This window comes from Cadophora gregata (genome assembly GCF_030347475.1).
Source record: "Cadophora gregata isolate MNR1 chromosome Unknown scaffold_8, whole genome shotgun sequence".
NCBI lineage: Eukaryota > Fungi > Ascomycota > Leotiomycetes > Helotiales > Ploettnerulaceae > Cadophora > Cadophora gregata.
The window spans coordinates 1,227,831-1,246,560 of record NW_026695931.1 but is presented as its reverse complement, the minus strand read 5'-3'; the positions used below and the strand labels follow the sequence as shown (position 1 = coordinate 1,246,560).

The 18,730-nt window shown below is 42.4% G+C and overlaps 4 protein-coding genes across 4 annotated transcripts; 2 read left to right on the top strand and 2 right to left on the bottom strand.

Moving 5' to 3' along the window:
* Positions 1-1,440: 1,440 nt before the first annotated feature.
* Positions 1,441-4,298, top strand: ONS95_013912 (uncharacterized protein; the record flags this gene model as incomplete). The annotated part of the gene is made up of 6 exons (XM_058507561.1): positions 1,441-1,580; positions 1,650-1,677; positions 1,729-1,881; positions 1,932-2,114; positions 2,162-4,028; positions 4,084-4,298. 6 exons carry the CDS (start codon positions 1,441-1,443, stop codon positions 4,296-4,298), a joined length of 2,586 nt encoding a protein of 861 aa, XP_058356731.1.
* A 1,182-nt stretch (positions 4,299-5,480) lies between these two features.
* On the bottom strand, positions 5,481-6,291 carry ONS95_013911 (uncharacterized protein; the record flags this gene model as incomplete). The annotated part of the gene is made up of 2 exons (XM_058507560.1): positions 5,481-5,761; positions 5,805-6,291. 2 exons carry the CDS (start codon positions 6,289-6,291, stop codon positions 5,481-5,483), a joined length of 768 nt encoding a protein of 255 aa, XP_058356730.1.
* An 860-nt stretch (positions 6,292-7,151) lies between these two features.
* Positions 7,152-8,115, bottom strand: ONS95_015070 (uncharacterized protein). Its single transcript, XM_058508756.1, has one exon. The coding sequence runs from the start codon at positions 7,954-7,956 to the stop codon at positions 7,552-7,554; it is 405 nt and encodes a 134-aa protein (XP_058356729.1). The 5' UTR covers positions 7,957-8,115; the 3' UTR covers positions 7,152-7,551.
* Positions 8,116-10,756: 2,641 nt separating this feature from the next.
* ONS95_013910 (uncharacterized protein) lies at positions 10,757-12,570 on the top strand. Its single transcript, XM_058507559.1, has 4 exons — positions 10,757-11,259; positions 11,306-11,633; positions 11,685-12,267; positions 12,347-12,570. The coding sequence occupies exons 1-3, from the start codon at positions 10,835-10,837 to the stop codon at positions 12,132-12,134; spliced, it is 1,203 nt and encodes a 400-aa protein (XP_058356728.1). The 5' UTR covers positions 10,757-10,834; the 3' UTR covers positions 12,135-12,267; positions 12,347-12,570.
* The last annotated feature ends 6,160 nt before the right edge of the window (positions 12,571-18,730 follow it).

The following is an 18,730-nucleotide window of genomic DNA, read 5'->3' as shown; positions in this document are numbered from 1 at the left end:
TTGCGCAATATTGACATTCACTGTTCACATCGCTTGTTCTCTCCCTCATTCACAACGCCCTTCGTTCTCTGCAGATTGGGTAACTGCGGTCGTGAAATTTCGTAGTACTCGCATTCGGCAGCTCCAGCGACAGAAGCTTGTTTCAAGAGTCGAAAGATCCCCTTTGCCGCTACAACACGTTCCTTGGAGCTGCTGTTGGAGATTTCACAGCACATTGGTAGCAATTCAAATCATTATCGTGACGGCAGGGTTTATTTTTGGGCAGCAAGCCCGGCCTTTGTATGAAAGGTCTCTCCTGTCGAATACCTTCTCCTTCTTCCTCCCCTTCTTCCTCCTCTTCTTCCTCCTCTCCTTCTTTATCAGGTACTAGGAAAGGCAGATAAGAAATCAGTCAGTCCCCCGCGAGTGCGTGCCAAATCGCTCCAACTTGATGGGCAGGTCTCCGCACCTCTTACTAATTAAGGTACACCCAGGGTCTACCTAGGGATTTCGCTTATTACTTGCTTTACGAAGTTACGTGCCTACTTGCTCTGCTGTAATTTTACCGAGCCTGGCGAGCATGGTGAGCATGGTCTGCGCACAACTCAACTAGGTAAAGTCAAGTTAAATAGATGTGCTAGGTGAAACACCAGATAAATTAGCTAAAGCTTGAAAGCTGCATGCTGCATGGCACAAGGCGAGACAGGCTCTTGCTTGCTCTTTCTGGAACTTCGAATTGGGAAGGATCGGAATTTGGATTTGGTGGGATCGGAACTTACTTGGTCGAGAACCTAGAGGTACTTGTTCCTCTGTATGTCGGTTTACTTGTGGTGGTCTTCAATCTTGGTTCTTGAATCTTGAATCTTGAATCTTGAATCTTGGCCAACTCGTGCAGCCGCCGCCATCCATTCCCTGGACCGGAATCCCACCTTGGCCCAGTCTCCAGTCCCCCTCGTCCTCTGTGGCACACCACCACCACACCTGCCTGGCCCCCGGCTGCAGTGTGACGTCAGATCCAGCGGGAGAAAAGCATGAAAGCATGAAAGCATGAAAGCACTGTTATTTATGTGGACGAGTACTGTATTCGTAAGTCCGACTATTTCGTCTTGTGTCACCAATTTAGATATCCAGTACCTTACTGGAGAGGTGTGGTGCAGGAGCCGGGCAGGGCTCGGCAGTGCCTTCTAGGTAGGTTGATACCTAGCGCTGATCCAGTCTACTCAAAACCTGCGAACCTCGCAATCAACAGTATCTGCACAGTAACCTCCCCCCGCCATACATATCCACATAAAAGAGGCACAGGCACAGGCACTGGCACAATCACAGACACAGGCGTACTCTCTTCAGCCTCGCCATCTCTCCCCCTCCCTCTCTCTTTTCTCTCTCATGCTTGCGCAAGAAAGCACGTTCACAATAGATACCCCGCCATCAGGTCAGCGCATAACATAACAGTCTGCCACCATGACCTCCGCGGCACCACAGGATGGAGGTTCGAGTAAAGAGAAGCTCAAGGAGAAGTTGAAGCATCCTTTCGATAACATGCGCGAGAAATTCAGAGACTCGTCGCTATATGATCTGAAGGTTGGCTTCATCCACAAAAAGTAAATACCTCGTTACCCCGCTCCCGGCCAGCCTCACGGTGGGGCTTGAACATTCTGACTGTTGGCCAGACACGAGATTGGCAAGTTTGCGAACTTGGTAAGTTCTATTTTATGCACTGACACGACGGGGTGCTAATCCCGTTCCCAGATAAATCCAAATCATAGACACGACGAAGAGCACGAGAAGGAAACCGATGACAAGAGAACTCGCATCGCCAAGTCCCATAGATTTGAATCCTTTGCGCCGGAGCGACCAGGGAACAATATCAAGTGGTATGTGGATGGGCGGGACTATTACTGGGTATGCATAGCTTCATTTCTGCAGCAGGACTGGTACTGACAGGTTACCAGGCAGTGTCAGTTGCCCTGGAGAACGCGAAAGAAACCATATACATCGAGGATTGGTGGCTGTCTCCGGAGTTGTTCCTGCGAAGACCAGCGTACTACAATCAAGAATGGAGACTTGACCAGATTCTGAAGCGCAAGGCGGAAGCCGGTGTCAAAATCTTTGTTATCGTCTACAGAGAAGTTGAGGTTAGTACTGTAGGGACGAGAATCGGACTGTTGCTGATCTGTGCCAGGCCGCACTTACCTGCAACTCTGCTCACACCAAGCACGCTCTTCAAGCTCTCTGTCCGAAGGGGAGTCCTGGACATGGCAATATCGTTGTTATGCGACATCCAGATCACAATGTACTGGAGAACGCTGCAGACATGACATTCTATTGGGCGCATCACGAAAAGTTCATCGTCATCGACTTCAACACTGCATTTATTGGTGGATTAGATCTGTGTTTTGGAAGATGGGACAATCATCAGCATCCCCTAGCTGATGTACACCCCGCAGGAGTGGCTGGGGAAATATGGCCAGGCCAGGATTTCAACAATAACCGCGTCATGGACTTCCAGAGTGTGGATGATTGGAAATCAAACGAACTCTCGAAAGCCGAATACGGACGTATGCCCTGGCACGATGTTGCCATGGGCGTCATCGGAGATTGTGTATACGACATTGCTGAGCATTTTGTTTTGCGATGGAACTTCGTCAAACGTGACAAGTATAAACGCGATGGCAGGTATGACTGGCTGACCATGGAAGGCCGGGAAGGCGACGATGAGGATCTTGTTGGCGTTCAGAGACCGAAGCATCCAGTTGGAGACTACCTCCATCATCCGATCACCCCACTGAGCGGGAAGACCTTAGGAGACAAGCAAGGCACAGTTCACGCCCAGATTGTTCGAAGTAGCGATGACTGGTCCAGCGGTATTCTGACGGAGCATAGTATTCAGAACGCCTACTGCGAACTGATCAGGAACGCTCAGCATTATGTCTATATCGAGAACCAGTTTTTCATCACCGCCACGGGTGACCAGCAGGCCCCAATCAAGAACCTCATCGGCAAGGCAATTGTTGACGCAGTTGTCCGTGCAGGAAAGGAGGGCAGGAAATTCCGGGTCATTGCCGTCATTCCATCAGTCCCTGGTTTCGCTGGTGATCTTCGTGAAGATGCAGCTATGGGAACTAGGGCAATCATGGACTATCAGTACAAGTCAATTTGCAGAGGAGAGCACTCTATCTTTGAGCAGGTCAAAGCCCAAGGAGTTGATCCGAAAAAGCACATTTTCTTTTTCAATCTCAGGTCTTACGACCGGTTGAATGTCACTCCTGCTGTGAAGAAGCAAGAAGAAGAGTCGGGTGTCAAGTATCAAGATGTACAAAGAGCAGAGGCAGAGGAGATCATGGACACTGGCATTCACGGCTCTAAAGATCAAGATGAAGGCGCAGACAAACACATGGGCAAGAAGGGAAGTCTGGATCCTCGGGACGATTCTGGCGATGAGTCTGAGGAGAAGAAAACAGATGCTAAGAGGAAATTCGAAGCAAAAGCCGAGGCTGCTGGGAACACTGGCGAGGCCAAGACAACAGACAGCGTGGCGAAGAACGCCATGCTTGACCAACCAGATCTCGTCGACGAGAAATGGGAGGGGTCGCTAGAAGGAGAGGCCGAAAACTGGATCCAGGAAGAGTTGTATATCCACGGCAAGTGCTTGATCGTGGATGACAAAACCGTCATCTGTGGAAGCTCCAACCTGAATGATCGCTCGCAATTGGGTGCCCACGACAGTGAGTTGTCCATCGTCATGACTGATACGAAAGTTCTCAAAACGACTATGAACGGCGAGCCATATGACGCTGGCGATCATGCAGCGACTCTGCGGCGCTATCTCTGGCGTGAGCATCTTGGTCTCTTGCCTCCGCAAGATCTGGACGGAAGCGATGACCCAAATTGCCAGCCACCAGATGTTCCCAACGATCCACAGAAGGGTGATACATTCGATTTTGTGGCCGATCCTCTCAGCGATGAAGTCTGGGAGTTGTGGACCTCTCGAGCATCGAAGAATACAGAGATCTTCCGTCAGCTATTCCACGCTGATCCTGATGATTATGGTGAGCCTCCGGTCCCTGAAGTGGTTATTCTCACAGAATGCTGACTTGGTTACAGTCAAGAATTTTGATGACTATGACAAGTTCCTCCCGCCGAAGGGAACCAAGGCAGGTCACATCTACGACAAGATGATTCCTCCCGAGGAGATCCGGGCCAAGCTCGACCAAATCAAAGGCCATCTCGTGTGGATGCCGTTGGATTTCCTGCGGGATGCGAATATGGCTGAGACGGGGCTTCAGGTCAACTCGTGGACAGAGAGTATTTATACCTGAGGATCTTCCCAAGGAGTGCGAGTGTTCTTCATCTATAGTCGTGCTTTTGAGTATTGACAGGTATGCGTTCACAGGTTCGGCTGGGTCTGCACTGGGAGGGTAGAGGGAAGCCGTGATTGAAGCGGCAGGGCAGGCAAGAGTGTATATCATTATTGCGAGACCTCAAGTGAAAGCGTGACAGTTGCAGCATTGGCAAAGGCCTCCGAGGCCCATTTCTCGCCGGTGCGTCAGACTACAATACGTCGCCGGCAGAAACGCATCGAGTGGACGTCCATAACAAAAGTCACATGCAAGGCCTTGTCGGCAAATCCCATGCACTGTATTTCTCTGCCTTTGTTTCCCTCGTCGCATGTATGTCGCGGCCTGCGAGACAGGACCGGCCAGCCTCCAAATATTCTCAGCCAACACCCGTGCAAGCACCAGGGTATCGGGACTTTCGGGCATCTATCCTTCTGACACCAGTCAACCTTCTGTTGCACATCGCACTATTTGCATTCTTTGTACTTTGCTTTATGTCGCAGCTAGGGGGCCCTTTCACTGTATTTCTGCCTGCCTAGATTTGATGTTTTGCTTCATGGTGGCCGTTGGGAGTGGTGCATGTGTGCTTTGCAAGTGAAAGTGGGGCTGGGCGTATGTGCTGATGCTCATGCTGATGAAAATGCCGGTGCTGGCGCCTGGCTTGGCCTGGCGGTTGTGATGTCCGTTGCACGAGTGCAGCACCAGGTTTCTTTCCCGTTATTGGCTTCGGTTCTGGCCGTGAACAATTCACTCTGCGTTGCAAGCGTCGAACGCTGCTGTCATGCAAGAAGGAGCCATACTCTGACCGCAGATGTATTTAGTCGAGTGATGCATCACCGAAAAGCGATGCAAGCACATATGTTTTGAATGTACCACTGGCCAAATCATCCCCTACTCTATCATACTATGAAGATTTCTCTTGCATCTGGAGGCTGGGTCTGGAGTAGCGCCCTCTCCAAAAGCAGGGCATAATGTAGCACCCTCGCCTGTTCTTCAGATCTTCCCACAGGCGCAGGAGCTTTCTGCAGCGTCTCTATAGTCCGACTCACTACCTTCAGGCGAATAGTATGATCCATGGAATTGCTATGACACATCAGTATCCTAGCAGCGCACTTTGTCAATAGTGTAGAGGGCATAGACCTCGATACTTGTTCACACATCGTATTAGCTGTAGGTATCATCGTCACCCTTCTCCAGATGTGCTCTTGCCGCTTCAATTCTCTGCACACAATCGGCTTCGTCTTGATCCGCGAGAGCCATGTCATCCTCTAGCGATATTCCTGATGGCGTTCCTGAGGAGGCAGTGATTAACATGCGCGTATTATCCACGGTTCGACACAGATCATAAGCCTGTTCTCTCAGCTCCGGGAAATCGGAGGCCATGGCGATGTCATCGATCAGACGCCAGACGCCGCGATTGAAACTCTGCGCGTCTGCCAGGGCACCTGGTGTCATCTCAGTACAGTCTTCCCGATTCTATCCGCTCACTGAAGTATGCGGCACTGGAACTATCAAAATCGCGCAGTGCCGTCAAGATGTCTGCTAGAGTGCTTATAACCTCTCCAATTGACAGGAGAAGGATGCCGAGACACTGGCTCAGGCTATATCCGTTGATATGGAGGTCCCCTCTCGCCATCATCTCAACCTGATCCCAGATTCTTTCAGTTTGTCGTCTTGTCAATTGCAGCAAACGGGCATATTTCTCGTGTGTCAGCTTCCTCTTCCTCGCACCTGCAAGCGCAATCCTATCGTTTGGTGTCATCAGCAAAAGGTCGTTGAGCATCGTTGCAGCTAAATTTTCGGGTGCAACTGTTTCTAAGTAGTCCTTCGTATTTTCTGCCAGTTGGCAGACTGCTGGCGGCTGCCAGGATCGCATCGAGATGAGGTTGATGAGGCTTCCGTTCTTCAAAATCTTGCCCGGTCGGAAGTGAGAGAAGTTCCGGACATTGAAGTCCCAGAAATCATTTTCCTGCATGCCTATGTAGTATTCTACCTGTATGGGTCTAAACAGGTCGGTTCTGGGAAGCGGAGGAGTGAGAAGGGCTGGGTAAGAGCTGAGAGCTGGCTGCGCCTCGGTGTGTTAGTTGTCATTTACTTGATGGTCTTCGCAATATTTGTACGCTTTATGGAACACATTTCAATCGTTTTGCGCATTTCCTCGAAGAGGTACTCACTTGTGATCCTTTAGTGACGCCTGATCCCATTGGCAGGATGGTAGGATCGGCAGTGTCTTGTATTCCTAACAAAGTACCTGCTCTTGCGTCAGCAAGTCCCAAGTTCACCAATTAATGTTCCGTACTGCATTATCCATAGAGCATCCCAGTCCCGCAACGACCTGTTCCACAGAACTGGAGTCAGCTGCTGGAACACCGCTGGGTTTGAGCCGGCTCCGCCTGAGCGAGAATAACATACCTCGTCTTCCAAGAAAGGCTCGCCTGGATCAACTGGTCATACGAACCCCCTGCAAGAACTTGATCACGATGTCAACTGCATGCATAATTTCACGTATCATGGTATTCGTAATGAGAAGATTCAAGCACAGGCGATCAGAATCACACAGGTGAGGCTTCACGAGCAGCTCAAATCTCTCGGACGCAAGGTAAATCGCGCATCTCATCACTCAGCCAGGAAGCGTACCCGTTCGCCAAATTGTTGTTATAATGAGATTGGCCAAAATGCCCCTTGTGACTGGGCACGATTCCAATTTGGAGGTTTTGCAGTGCAGGCCAGCGTTGTAGTTCTTCGAATGCCGAAGCACATTCATGGGCCTGGCTTGGACTTGGTTGACGAATCCGGAGTACATTGTGTAGTTGAGCTCTTGATATGTAACGCTGACTTAGTGATGGGGGCGGGAAGCGGTTGGGATCCAATTGTTCTTCGTTTCCAAGGAGGAGTGTGTCGAGCTGTTCATGTGAGGGATACAGTCAGCTGGGGTTCCTTCAACTTCTACACAAGGCAGTAGCTTCCTCTGTGTATCTTACACCTCAGGCGGCCCATATTACCAGCTTTCGTTGGAATTGCGGACAATTTGGTATTGCCTCCGAATAAGGAGGTTCCGTCATCTTCCAGCAATAGTTGAACTTAGGGAAATCACTTACCCACGGATGCGTATGCAAGTGAGCCAGTATCATCGAAGCGAGCCTCGATGAAGGTAGCAGAATTTGCTAAGCCAATTCGTTATACCTAGGATCCCAGATGCCTCTATCTAGACCATTGCCATCTATTAAACGATATATCAGCATCCCCTGTCCTTTCCAATCAGTGATAGCTCTCTCAAATTCCCATCGTTTCTCCGCCATTCTGCACCAGCCCAAGCAAACCCAATGCTACAAAGGCATCGAAAGAGAGAATTGCTTACAGGCGTATGCACTTCCCACCTATCTCTTGCAAGTAGCAGGTGTATAGGGTTTGTTAGACCACTTACTCTGAGCCGCCGCTCCGAGATGAGATCATTCTCAATGAGCGCCAAAGTCGTGAACCCTTTGAGTCGAGCATTCTGGAGTCTGATAAAAGTGTCCGTTTGCTCATTATCTTCGGCACTTGTATTGTGGTGCATGGTAGAACAGGTGTGAAATCTGGATGAGGGGGTAGGCGGGGTTGTACATCGTGTTGAAATGGATGCATGTTGGTGTGATGCCATACTTTCTACCCCACGGGGTGAGAGGTACTGGCAGTGGTATGTGCGAAGGAGCAGGAGTTTTTGACTGTGTCTTGCTTAGGAGGCATGTTAATTTCCATGTTAAATCGTATCGCCGATGCATGTGCTGCGATTTTGGAAAGTATGCTTGGCTAAATGGTGGTAGCACAGCACAAATAGGACTCATTGTCATTTTTAGGGGTCATTCTCCGGACTGGGATGAGTGCCTTCACTTTGTGCTTGACAGTGACCCCAAAGAGTTGTACTTGCTAATAAACCCGTCCGGTTGCAGTCAAGCCGGGGCCTCATTATGTGGTTTTCTGTTACTGCAGGACTTCATCGTAAAGACTGCACGTCTCGGTAGACAGGTCTTTAAAGATCTCAGCATCTGTATCAAGATTTAGCTTATCAATCATAGTTATATTCGCTTCAATTTTCGACGTGGGCATGGCTAATACAACGAGCAGCGGCCCTCAGGATAACAAAGGAGTCATTCTGAAAAACTGTAAGTGTATCGATCTGTCATGGACAACAAGCAGCATAACCGATCTATTTATGAGTATTACACCATCCCCAAACTACTCTATTCAATATCTCAACCCTAGGAGTCTTCTGCTCAACTATGCCTCGACTCTGGTCACAATTTACTATTTGGTATTCTTCCATCCAAGGTCTCAAAATGCATCCAACGCGTCGTAAAACGAGAGGCCATCGTGAACTTGCCTCGAAATCATTTACCACCTGAGAAGATCCACTTCAGGCCATGTCCAGTTTGATCTGCCCACTTCAGCGGCATATGAAATCCGTGTCTAACACTAATGGTCTTTGCCATTCCTGAAAGGCGCCTGATCTGAAGTTAGGGTCTTGGATATATTAAATCTTCGTCTCGTGGTTAGTTCCGCTTCGGGAGCATAAGTTGATAGGATCTGGACACCTTCTCGCCTGAAATTTCGGTCTGAGAGGCTGGAAGAACTGCCCCGGCTTGTCACGGTCAACAGTGTCAACGTAGTCTTTGTCTATGATTATTGTCATTCAATCGTTGTCAACTCGACGCCGTATGATCTCACCGTATAAGTTCTAGCTTCAAGTCTGTAATAGGTGAATGCTAGCCACTGGATTGAATGTAGGGGAACTACTTACTACCGAAACAGGTCCCCACTTTGGTCAAAACAATTAAGCAATGCCCCTACCTTTCTCCAGCCTGAAGTTTTAACTTGCTGGGCAATATATCTTAATGGGATGCAGAAGTCGAGACTCTGTCGTGTTTCGATCTGTACCCACCGTACCGTCCTCTCTCTTAGTCTGACGCAGCCACAGAAACAGTGCACCCAACATGACAGACTTGGCCAACCTGGCCAGACTAAGTGGCCCACTAGTAGGCATTTGATCGATAAGTTCCCATCATTTGCCGTATACAGATACGTTGTTTACTGTCATGGTGACGAAGTCTTCGACAAAGGTACAATATTTGAGAAACGCCCTTTCCTCTTCAACAGCAGCGCCTCCTGGTGTAAACAAAGTTATCAGTCCCTACAAACTTGTTGCTTAGACTTTCTCGATCTATCGAAAGCGAGGTACAACTCCCGGACCTCTATGCTGTCGGTTTTATTGGTTGGCTACCATGAATGTTTCTCATCATGTACCGGGGGAAAGCCTGCCTCCCAATCCAAAGTTGCTTGGTTCAATTTGCCGCAATCGTTCACTCCAAAATAGACAGCATCTTCACACTCTACTTTTCCGGCCCATACATGAGACAATATTCGGATCTAATATATCAGAACAGAACGAGCTTGTCCAGTACGGGCTGGTAAAGACTTGCTTTGAACCAGCTCGGATCCGTGAACAGGCCATCGTTTCGACGACTGAGATCTGAAAGGACTTCATTATAATTTCTCACACTCTCCTGGACTCTGGTCACTGGAAGGACTTCACTTTGCAGAGCGGCACACGCATGAAACTTCATCCGGACTAGGACAGGAGACTCTGAAGCTCCCGAATCAAGTGCTGTAATTCTGCCTCAACTCTCGCCTGTGGTGAAGCTCTTGCACTGACTTGAAAGCTCTGTTCAGAGTGTCGAACTAAGATGGTTTGCTCTTTGTGAACCTTTAAGTCACCTCAAGATAATCCTCCTTTGACGAGATACTCAACTACAAGGTTGCATAGAACAAAGTTTTTCGAATGCCTACCAAGCTTGGAAGACTTTAACATCAAGAATCACCGAAAAAACGTAGAAGAGGATTAGTATACGGTCATATGTTTAGACCCTACGCCGAGCAGACCAAGTTGATTGAGCCTACTAGCGAATATCAAAGAGAGCAATTGTTTGATTTCGTTGCTTTTCCTATCCTATCCCCTCAACTGCCTATCGACACACCTATTTTACAGGGGGTGGATAGATGGAATGAAAGAATACCTGATGATTAAGCGAGGGACGTCTGAAATACAAAGATGATACCTAGGCAGCTTTAGTAACCCACTTCAGCGCTACCGCCTGGATAAGTGTCTTTTCGGCAGTCGAGGGGATACTGTACAGATATCCGTAGTCGGCGATTCGAGGAGGCGAGGGTGGTTGACCGAAGGGCAAGCTGACGTTTTCGACTGACGTGAGAGAGGCTCGAGGCTAGCTGTTCAGGTGGGGCTCGCCATATTAGGCGAACATGTGCGCCGAGTTATAATACCTTACCTACAGTACCTATTGGAAGGAGGTCCGAACTGAGAATGTCAGACGGGCGATAGTTACTCGCGGCCGACGTTCCTATTTATTCTTGTCCCTCCTCTCCAGCCCTGGATTCCCAACCAAACAACAATCGAGCAGAATATTTGCTATCGGAACGAGGAGTTCGTCTCGGGGTAGCGTCCTGGGCGGGTCTACACCTGCAAGATGTTTCCAGACTCCTTTGTCCCTGATAAAGCCCGTCCTCTCGCCCCGCGGCCGTACTTGATCCCCAGTATTTACCTTACTTGCGTGGTTGGCTCTCTGCTCCCACAAGGAAAGATCCGTGCACTGTCTGTGACAGCTGTCTTGCTTTTCTTGATTGCACAAGTTCCCAGATATACGACAGGGGTGTTGGCTCAGGATGCCCTGAGTCCAATCCAGGCAACATTGGCTCTTCTTCACTGGCTGGATTTCTTTGTTTTCCATCCGCAAGATGCCTGGGTCCGTACGAAAGATGCTCATGCTCCTCGGAAAAGCTTGTTGCAACGACTAGCATGGAGCTGGGATTTGAATACATCTATGAGAGGGGTTGGCTGGAACTGGAGGGTGAACAATGTGCCTAATGGTCGACCAGCCGGGTTGGGAAAATGGTAAGCAGCTCTCGTAATCTGTGCAAACAGACCTAAAACTCACTAGGACTTTTGTTCGGCGCGAGCTCTCACAAGCAGTACTTTCCTGTCTCCTTTTTGATGTCTCTCAGTATCCACTCAGCGTGTCAGCCTACACATCTGCTGATCCACCTGACCTTTTCACGGAGAGGCTGCCTCGACAGCTTTTCTTTACCTGGTTACCAGCAGTCGGCAGCTGTCAGGCATTGCTCATGCAATACTCCTTCTTCTCGGCTCTGACTGTTGCAGCTGGACTTTACATCCCAGAGGATTGGCCTCCAGTCATGGGTGTGCTGTCCGACGTGTGTACCATTCGTGATCTTTGGGGAAAGTTCTGGCACCAGCTGATTCGTCGGGTGCGTTTGCCTAGCATTTGGCCCCTTTATGGTAGCTAATCGCGAGGGCAGAAATTGAATATCCCATTCAGAGCTCTGAGGTCATTCGTGCCGATCCGAAAGGGTACCTTGGCGTCGAAGTACCTACAACTTTATCTGGCATTCATCGCCTCAGGCTTGCTACATCACCTAGGTGCTTTGAATCTCCCTTCGAGTACTCGGGAGAATAATTGGAATCAGCTCGTATACTTCTTCATGCAGCCATTTGCAATCACCGTTGAGGACATTGTGATCCACTTCGGTAAGAAGGCAGGTATCCAAAGATCATGTAAGCGACTACCATCGGGCATTAGTATCAGCAAGACACTGATGAACGCGTCTTCTTGGGGAAAACAAGAGCGGTCGGAGGTTTGTGGACTTTCGCGTGGTTCTCATTCTCTCTGCGATATATGGTGGCATTTCATTTCAATGCTCTCATTTTTGAGAAACCTGTTGTGCCCAGCGCTATTCGAGAGGTGTTGAACGTGATGGGAAGTTCCGGAAATTTGGACGTACGAGAGCTTTAGGCTTCTTAGAGGCCTTGTTATTGACACTTCTCTTCTCAGGCTGACATTGATCGAATATATTCTCTCTACTAAATGTCTGTTGCGATCGAGTAAGTGAGCTGTCGGGTACTATGCACTATAGATTGATGCCCTGTAAACCTCACACTCAGCGGCTAAGGGGAAACTTAGGGGCTAATTGTATGGTATTAGTACGTCTAAGGAGAGAAAGGAGAAAGAGAGTATAGGGCTCTCCTAATATAGGTAACTAAGCTAGTGCACGTGACTTATAATATCCCTTCTTCCTATAAGCGTTCTCTCTAAGAACGAAAGTACTTTTTTAAAAAAAAGGAAAGAAAGAAATAATATAATAATACTATATTTACTAAGTTAACTATCCTGATAGTCCTTAATCCTAACTACCTTACTATCTAGTACTATTTCTACCTTACTGTTTAGTACTATTTCTGCCTTACTATTTAGCGTTCGTATTAACCTGTCCCTATTCTCCTTATCCTTTATTCTGTCCTCTATTCTATCTGTTATTCTGCTTTGCCTTAGGTTCCTAGGCTTCAGGGTTTATAGCCTCTTACTAGAAAGTGACTAAATCCTGGAACTTCTTAAGTATTTAGCTTTATATAATAATATTCTTAGAAGGGTAAATGAATTAGTAGTCTAACCTAATAGGGGAGGGTAGCGTGAACTTAAGGCTAAGGATTTACTTATTATCTTTAGTAATAATATCGAAACTAAGGGCTAAGATACTACCGGAGATATTAAAGATTCTAGTAGTAACTAGGCTTTTTAGGAGGACTATAACTATAGGGTAAAGGTAGTAGATATAATAGAGTTCTAAGTAGATAATAGTATAAGCTATATTATTAAAAGGAAAGAGAAGGGAGGCTTCTAGAACTGAGTAGGTCTTAGAGAAAATAATAAGGCTATCTTTATCTTTAGAAAGTAAAGTAGTATAAGTAGCGAGTTAGTTTTAGTAGAGTAAAGTAACTAAAGACTAGGCGTTAAAGGAAGAGTATTACTTAGTGATTTCCTAGAGTCTAGGAAAGAACTAATCCTTAGGAGAAGTATTATTAAAGGAGAAATTAGTATATTTACAGAAGACTAATAGACTTATATTATAAATATCGGAGATTATATAAGCTATTATTTCCTTTTTAGTCTTGATCTTAAGTGTTTTATAGAGCTTAAGGTGATACTTTATATATAACTCGCGTTCCGCGGCTAAGTTAGTATCAGAGATAATATTAGTACTAAATATATTAGTAATAGTCGCCTTAATAGAATAGGTCTTAGAATTATACTTAATACTATATTTATAGTATACTAAGTACTTAGGATATTACTTAGTTTAATAGATACTGAAATTATAATAAAGAGAGTACTTAGACTAAGGGTAGTCCTTATACTTATATTTAGTGCTTAAGTAGTAACTATACTAAGGGAGGGGGTAGGTGTTAGTAGTATGACTAGTATCCTTGTAATACTTATAAACCTTATATCTCTTTATAATATAACCCTTAAGTCTATACTTCTAGTATATAAGGATAGCTTAACTCTTCTTATAGAAGGTCTTTAGCTAAGTATATTTAATATTAAGGTATCTAAGAGTGTAATAATTAGAGTAGATAGATCCTATCTAGGTATAGTCTTCCTTTATATAACTTAGATAGTAGCACTTAAAGTAGACTTTACTCTCTTCTACGGAAACGGAAGTAATCTACTTATATCTTTAGAAGAAAAGGAAATACTAGGTATTTATCTTAGTACAGTTAACTCTTAATATAAAGGCTATATCCTTTACTCTATTAGCTTAAAGACTAACAGATTCTTTTGTAATAAGACGGAGATAGTTATATTTCTAATATATAGATATAATAAGATCGTCTTAAGGGGTACTAGTAAAGTTAGTAATTATATCTAAAGGCTAGACTATAATAGAGAAGGAAGTACTAGTTCCTTAATAAATATTATAAGTTAAGATAGAGATCTTATAAGTTAGATTCGGAAAAAAGACTCTATTTTTAAGCTAGTTTATAACTCTAAGGTAAGGAGATAGAATCTGAACTATAAAGTTCTTCTTATTTAGATATTAATCTTAATAGTTAGTAAAGAAAGCGTAGAAATAGTTAAGGAAACCTAAGAGCTATTATTATTAGCTAATATTAATTATAGATAGAGATCTATCTAGCTTTAAAGGTTTACTCTTTTCGTATAGAACTATAACTACGTTAGAATTAATATTAAACTTATACTAAAAGAAGGCACGTATAAGCTTAGTCTTAAGTATAATCTTTCTTTTATTACTATCTATTATAGTAGAGTTATAGTAGTAGTTAGAGAGTATCTTTACTAAGTCTACATTAAATATATAGAACTAGATATTAAGAAATATTCTACTAATACTAAGATCGCGAAGTTAAGTAAAGAAGGAGTATCTTAGAAAGTTTACTTAAGAAGTAAAGATATTTTTTATAATAAGAGACTAAAAGTAAGGCAGCTTCTACTCTTAGTCTCCGGATAAGATACTTAGTAAAAGGGACTTAGCGTAAGTACTTATTAAAGTAAGGAAAAACTAACGTAGAGATTAGTAATCCTTATCCTTAATAAGAAAGACTAGACTATAAGCTTCTATTATAAATAGACAGAGAGATATACTATAAGTAGTAAATAGAATATCAGCGCTTACTAAAGTTTTATTATAAAGGAGATTTAAGAGTTTAGTAATCTCGATATTCTTAATACTATTATTAAGAGGATTCTTAGTATACTTCTTTAAGAGATTAATTAAAGTATTCTAAGTATCTTATAGATTAGTCTTAACAAAGTTAACTATAGCTTAGAATAAGGATAAGAAATAAAGCTTAAGATTAAGTCTTAAGTCGCTATACTTCTTTCGATTATTATTAGCATGTCTAAGATTATTAATAAGCTTTTAGACTATAAACTTAGAGATAACTTCTATACTTATAAAATCCTAACGTAACTTAAGATTATACTTAGTTAAGAAAAGGTTAGACTCTATAATCTAAGTACTAACGTAAATAATCTTAATTAGCTTAGTAATTAGATTAGAGGCGGATCTATAGTAAGAATAGAAATAATCTACAGCTTTATTAATAAAGGAATTACTATCTATAATAAAGAGGATCTAAGCTATCTTCTCTCTAAGAGCCTAAGTAAAAGCTACTATAAGATATTTAACAATTATAGTCTTTCCTACGGTAGGTACGCTAGAGATAAGATAGATACTATAAGTAAAAGACTTAAGGTCTATTATAATCCTACAGTAATAGTCCTTTTAATAAGGTCTAAGGCTAGAACTAAACTTCTCTTAGTTAAAAGAGTAGAAGTTACTAAGGATAACTTCTTAGTAAAGTAGGCTCTAGTCGCTTCTAGTAGAGAATTCTACTATATAAGCTAATAAGTTAGTCGTAGTAGCTCTTAAAGAATAATCTAATTTAACGAAATCGTTAAGGCTATAAACTAGGTCGTTAAAAGTTAAGTTACTAACCTTTATTAAGATAAAGACGTTATAAAGGTCGAGATCCTTATCTTTTAAAATATCTCTTATATACTTAAAATTATTAATATAGGTCTTAATAAAAGGGATAATTATACTAACTATAAGGGCGTTATCTCTATTAATATTAGTATATAAATTATCGATTAGATAGTAGAGAGTAAAGGTAAGCTATATAGTAGGGTTTAGTTTAGAGGGAGGTAATGTTACGGACCCTTAGCGCTATAGTTCAGTTGGCACCTATATGATGATAAAACTATTAGTAGTACTATAGGGGTATTAGTACTAATAAGGGAGCGGTACTATCGATAGGGTAGTACTAGCTAGGGAATAATATAGGATAACAAGTAGTACTACTGTATACTCACGCTTCGGTAGTAATAGTTACCTAGATTATAGTAGATAATAAGTTACGTAATAGATCCCTAGATCCCTAGATCCCCTTATAAGAAAACGGATCTAAGGATCTAAGGATCTAGTATCCTAAGGGATCTAAGGCGAACGAAAGTTCTATATAAGACTAATATATCTACTATTAGATAGGAGCTTTATACTTAACTTCAAATAGTATTCTAATACTTAGTAACTATCTTCCTATCTACGTGATATACTTACCTCTTAATTATTAGAGATTAACTATAGCTTTTTATATTTATAGCGAGTAAATACCGGACTATTACACTTTAAGTACCTTCTTATTAGAGGTACTAACTCACGAAGATAATATATCCTCCGTTAAAGGATTATTAAATAACTACTCGACTCCTACTAAGGTCTTTAACCTAAAGAATATACTTAAGATCGCCGCCCCGGATCTCTATTATAAAGACTGATCTAAGCTTAGAGTATACCTTACGTAGGTTAAGCTCTATATAAGCTTTAATAGTTACTAATTCATTATAAAGACTAATAAAGTCCTTTAGGCTTCGTTCTTCCTCCGGGGATTTACTTTTAACTAGATTAAGATCTTCCTCTTAAACTATATTTAGAACTAGACTAAGGATAGGAGAGTCTCTATAGTAATAACTAAGGAATCCTAGAAGATCTTTATAACTTTTAAGGGTTTCGAGTATAGGATTAACTATATCTTTAGTGATATTAATTAGAACTATACTACTAAATAGAATATCTAGAACCTAAAGCAGGTCGGGTTAGTAACTATATATACTACTACCTTCTAGTAATTCGCGAATTAGATTAGCTAGAATAATAACGCCCTTCGGATATAGTACTATAAAAGATTAAAAGATAAAGTGAAAGATAAGATAGTAAGATCGGACGCGCTTACTAACTTATAAGAACTTATTAAAATAGCTATTAAGATTAACAACTAAAACTATAAGAAGGCACTTAAGAAGAAAGGCTAATACTACTTCAGAATATATATATATTAAGGAAGAGGAGGTAATAATAAGAAACTATTTTACTCTTAGGAAATAGAACTTGATATAATATTCCGGAAGCTAAGTTATTAAGGAAAGTTATATAGTAGTAGGCTATCTAAGAAAGTTATAAGTAAGTAATAAGAAAAGAAGCTATACTTTAAGTATAGCTTTCCTAGTTATATAGCCAGCTCTTATTAATAAAAGAAGTCGTAGATAGATAAGAAATATACTAACGTAATAGGACGTAGCTCTTATAATAAACTAACACGATAACTCACTGCGATATATTAATATATAACTATAAATAAGCTTAAGGAGAATCATATCTATACCTAGTTAAGTAATTCTAATAATAGTAAGTGAGATTCCGCGAGTATTATAAATCAGCTTAAGTAAACTATTATTAGCACACTCTCTAAGGACTATATATATTAAGATAATAATAGCTCTAAGCTAGATAATAATATAGAGCTAATACTAAGTAATAGTAAGGAGAAAGCCTAGGAACCCGAGTAAACTCTAGAACTAGAGCTACCTTAACCTGAACTCTTAGGACTAAGAGTAAGTAAAACTTAGGAAGTTACTTAAAGAGAAGAGAGCTTATATTAGGTTAGTTATAATACTTACTACTAGACTAATATAGCTACCGGGGTTACTTATTAAGAACTAGGCCTTATTAGCTTAAGGGGTCTACTATAAGAGGTAAGGTACAAAGTAATCTACTAGGACTATAAGCGTATTAGATAGAGAATAGCCGGTAGCTAAGAAGGACTGATAACCTTTATATAGTACTTACTACTCCAGAATACTATTATTCTTAATACTAGCGCGCTACTAGAGGTAAGCGAGGAATAGGAAATTATAACTAAGAACTAATATAATAGGATATAGGTCCATATTAATAATAATAGCCGGTACTATTATAAGATATATAACTTAGTAATATATACTAAACTCGGAATAGGGCTTATATATAAGATTAGCTTAAGCTATAGTAATCGAAAGGTATAGGAAAGTATCCTTAATTATAGTATATATTAGGAATATTTCTATATATAGTAACTTGCTGCTATTAGAGATAAATATCTCACGTTAAAGGTTAAAATCAAGGGAGTTAAGCTTTAAGCGATAGTAGACTCTAAGGTATAAGGGAACTTTATATCTCTTACTATTATACTTAAGTACTACCTATTAACCGAAGTAAAAGATAAGGGATACTACTTAGTACTAGCGGATAGTAAAGTCGCCTCTGATAAACTAATTAAGGTTTAGACTACTCTAGTTTATATAAGTATCGCTGGATACTCTGAAATAATCTAATTCGATATTATTAGGATTAGAAAGTATAATATTATCTTAGGATTACTATAAATAGAAAAGTATAATCCTATTATCGATTAGTAGATAAGAAAACTTAAGTTTAGTTATTACTAAGACTACTATTATCTACTAGGAATAGAAGTAGTAAGTATTCGAGAAGTTAGCGCTACCTCTAAGGAAGAGCTTAGATACTAAGATAAGGGTCTACTAATAAAGGATATACTATTAATATATAAGAAGTTTATAGCACTGTTTAAAGAGAAATAAGGTATCGAGGCTTTACTAAAACACTAAGATTATAATTATTAGATCGAGTTAGAACTAGGTACTAAA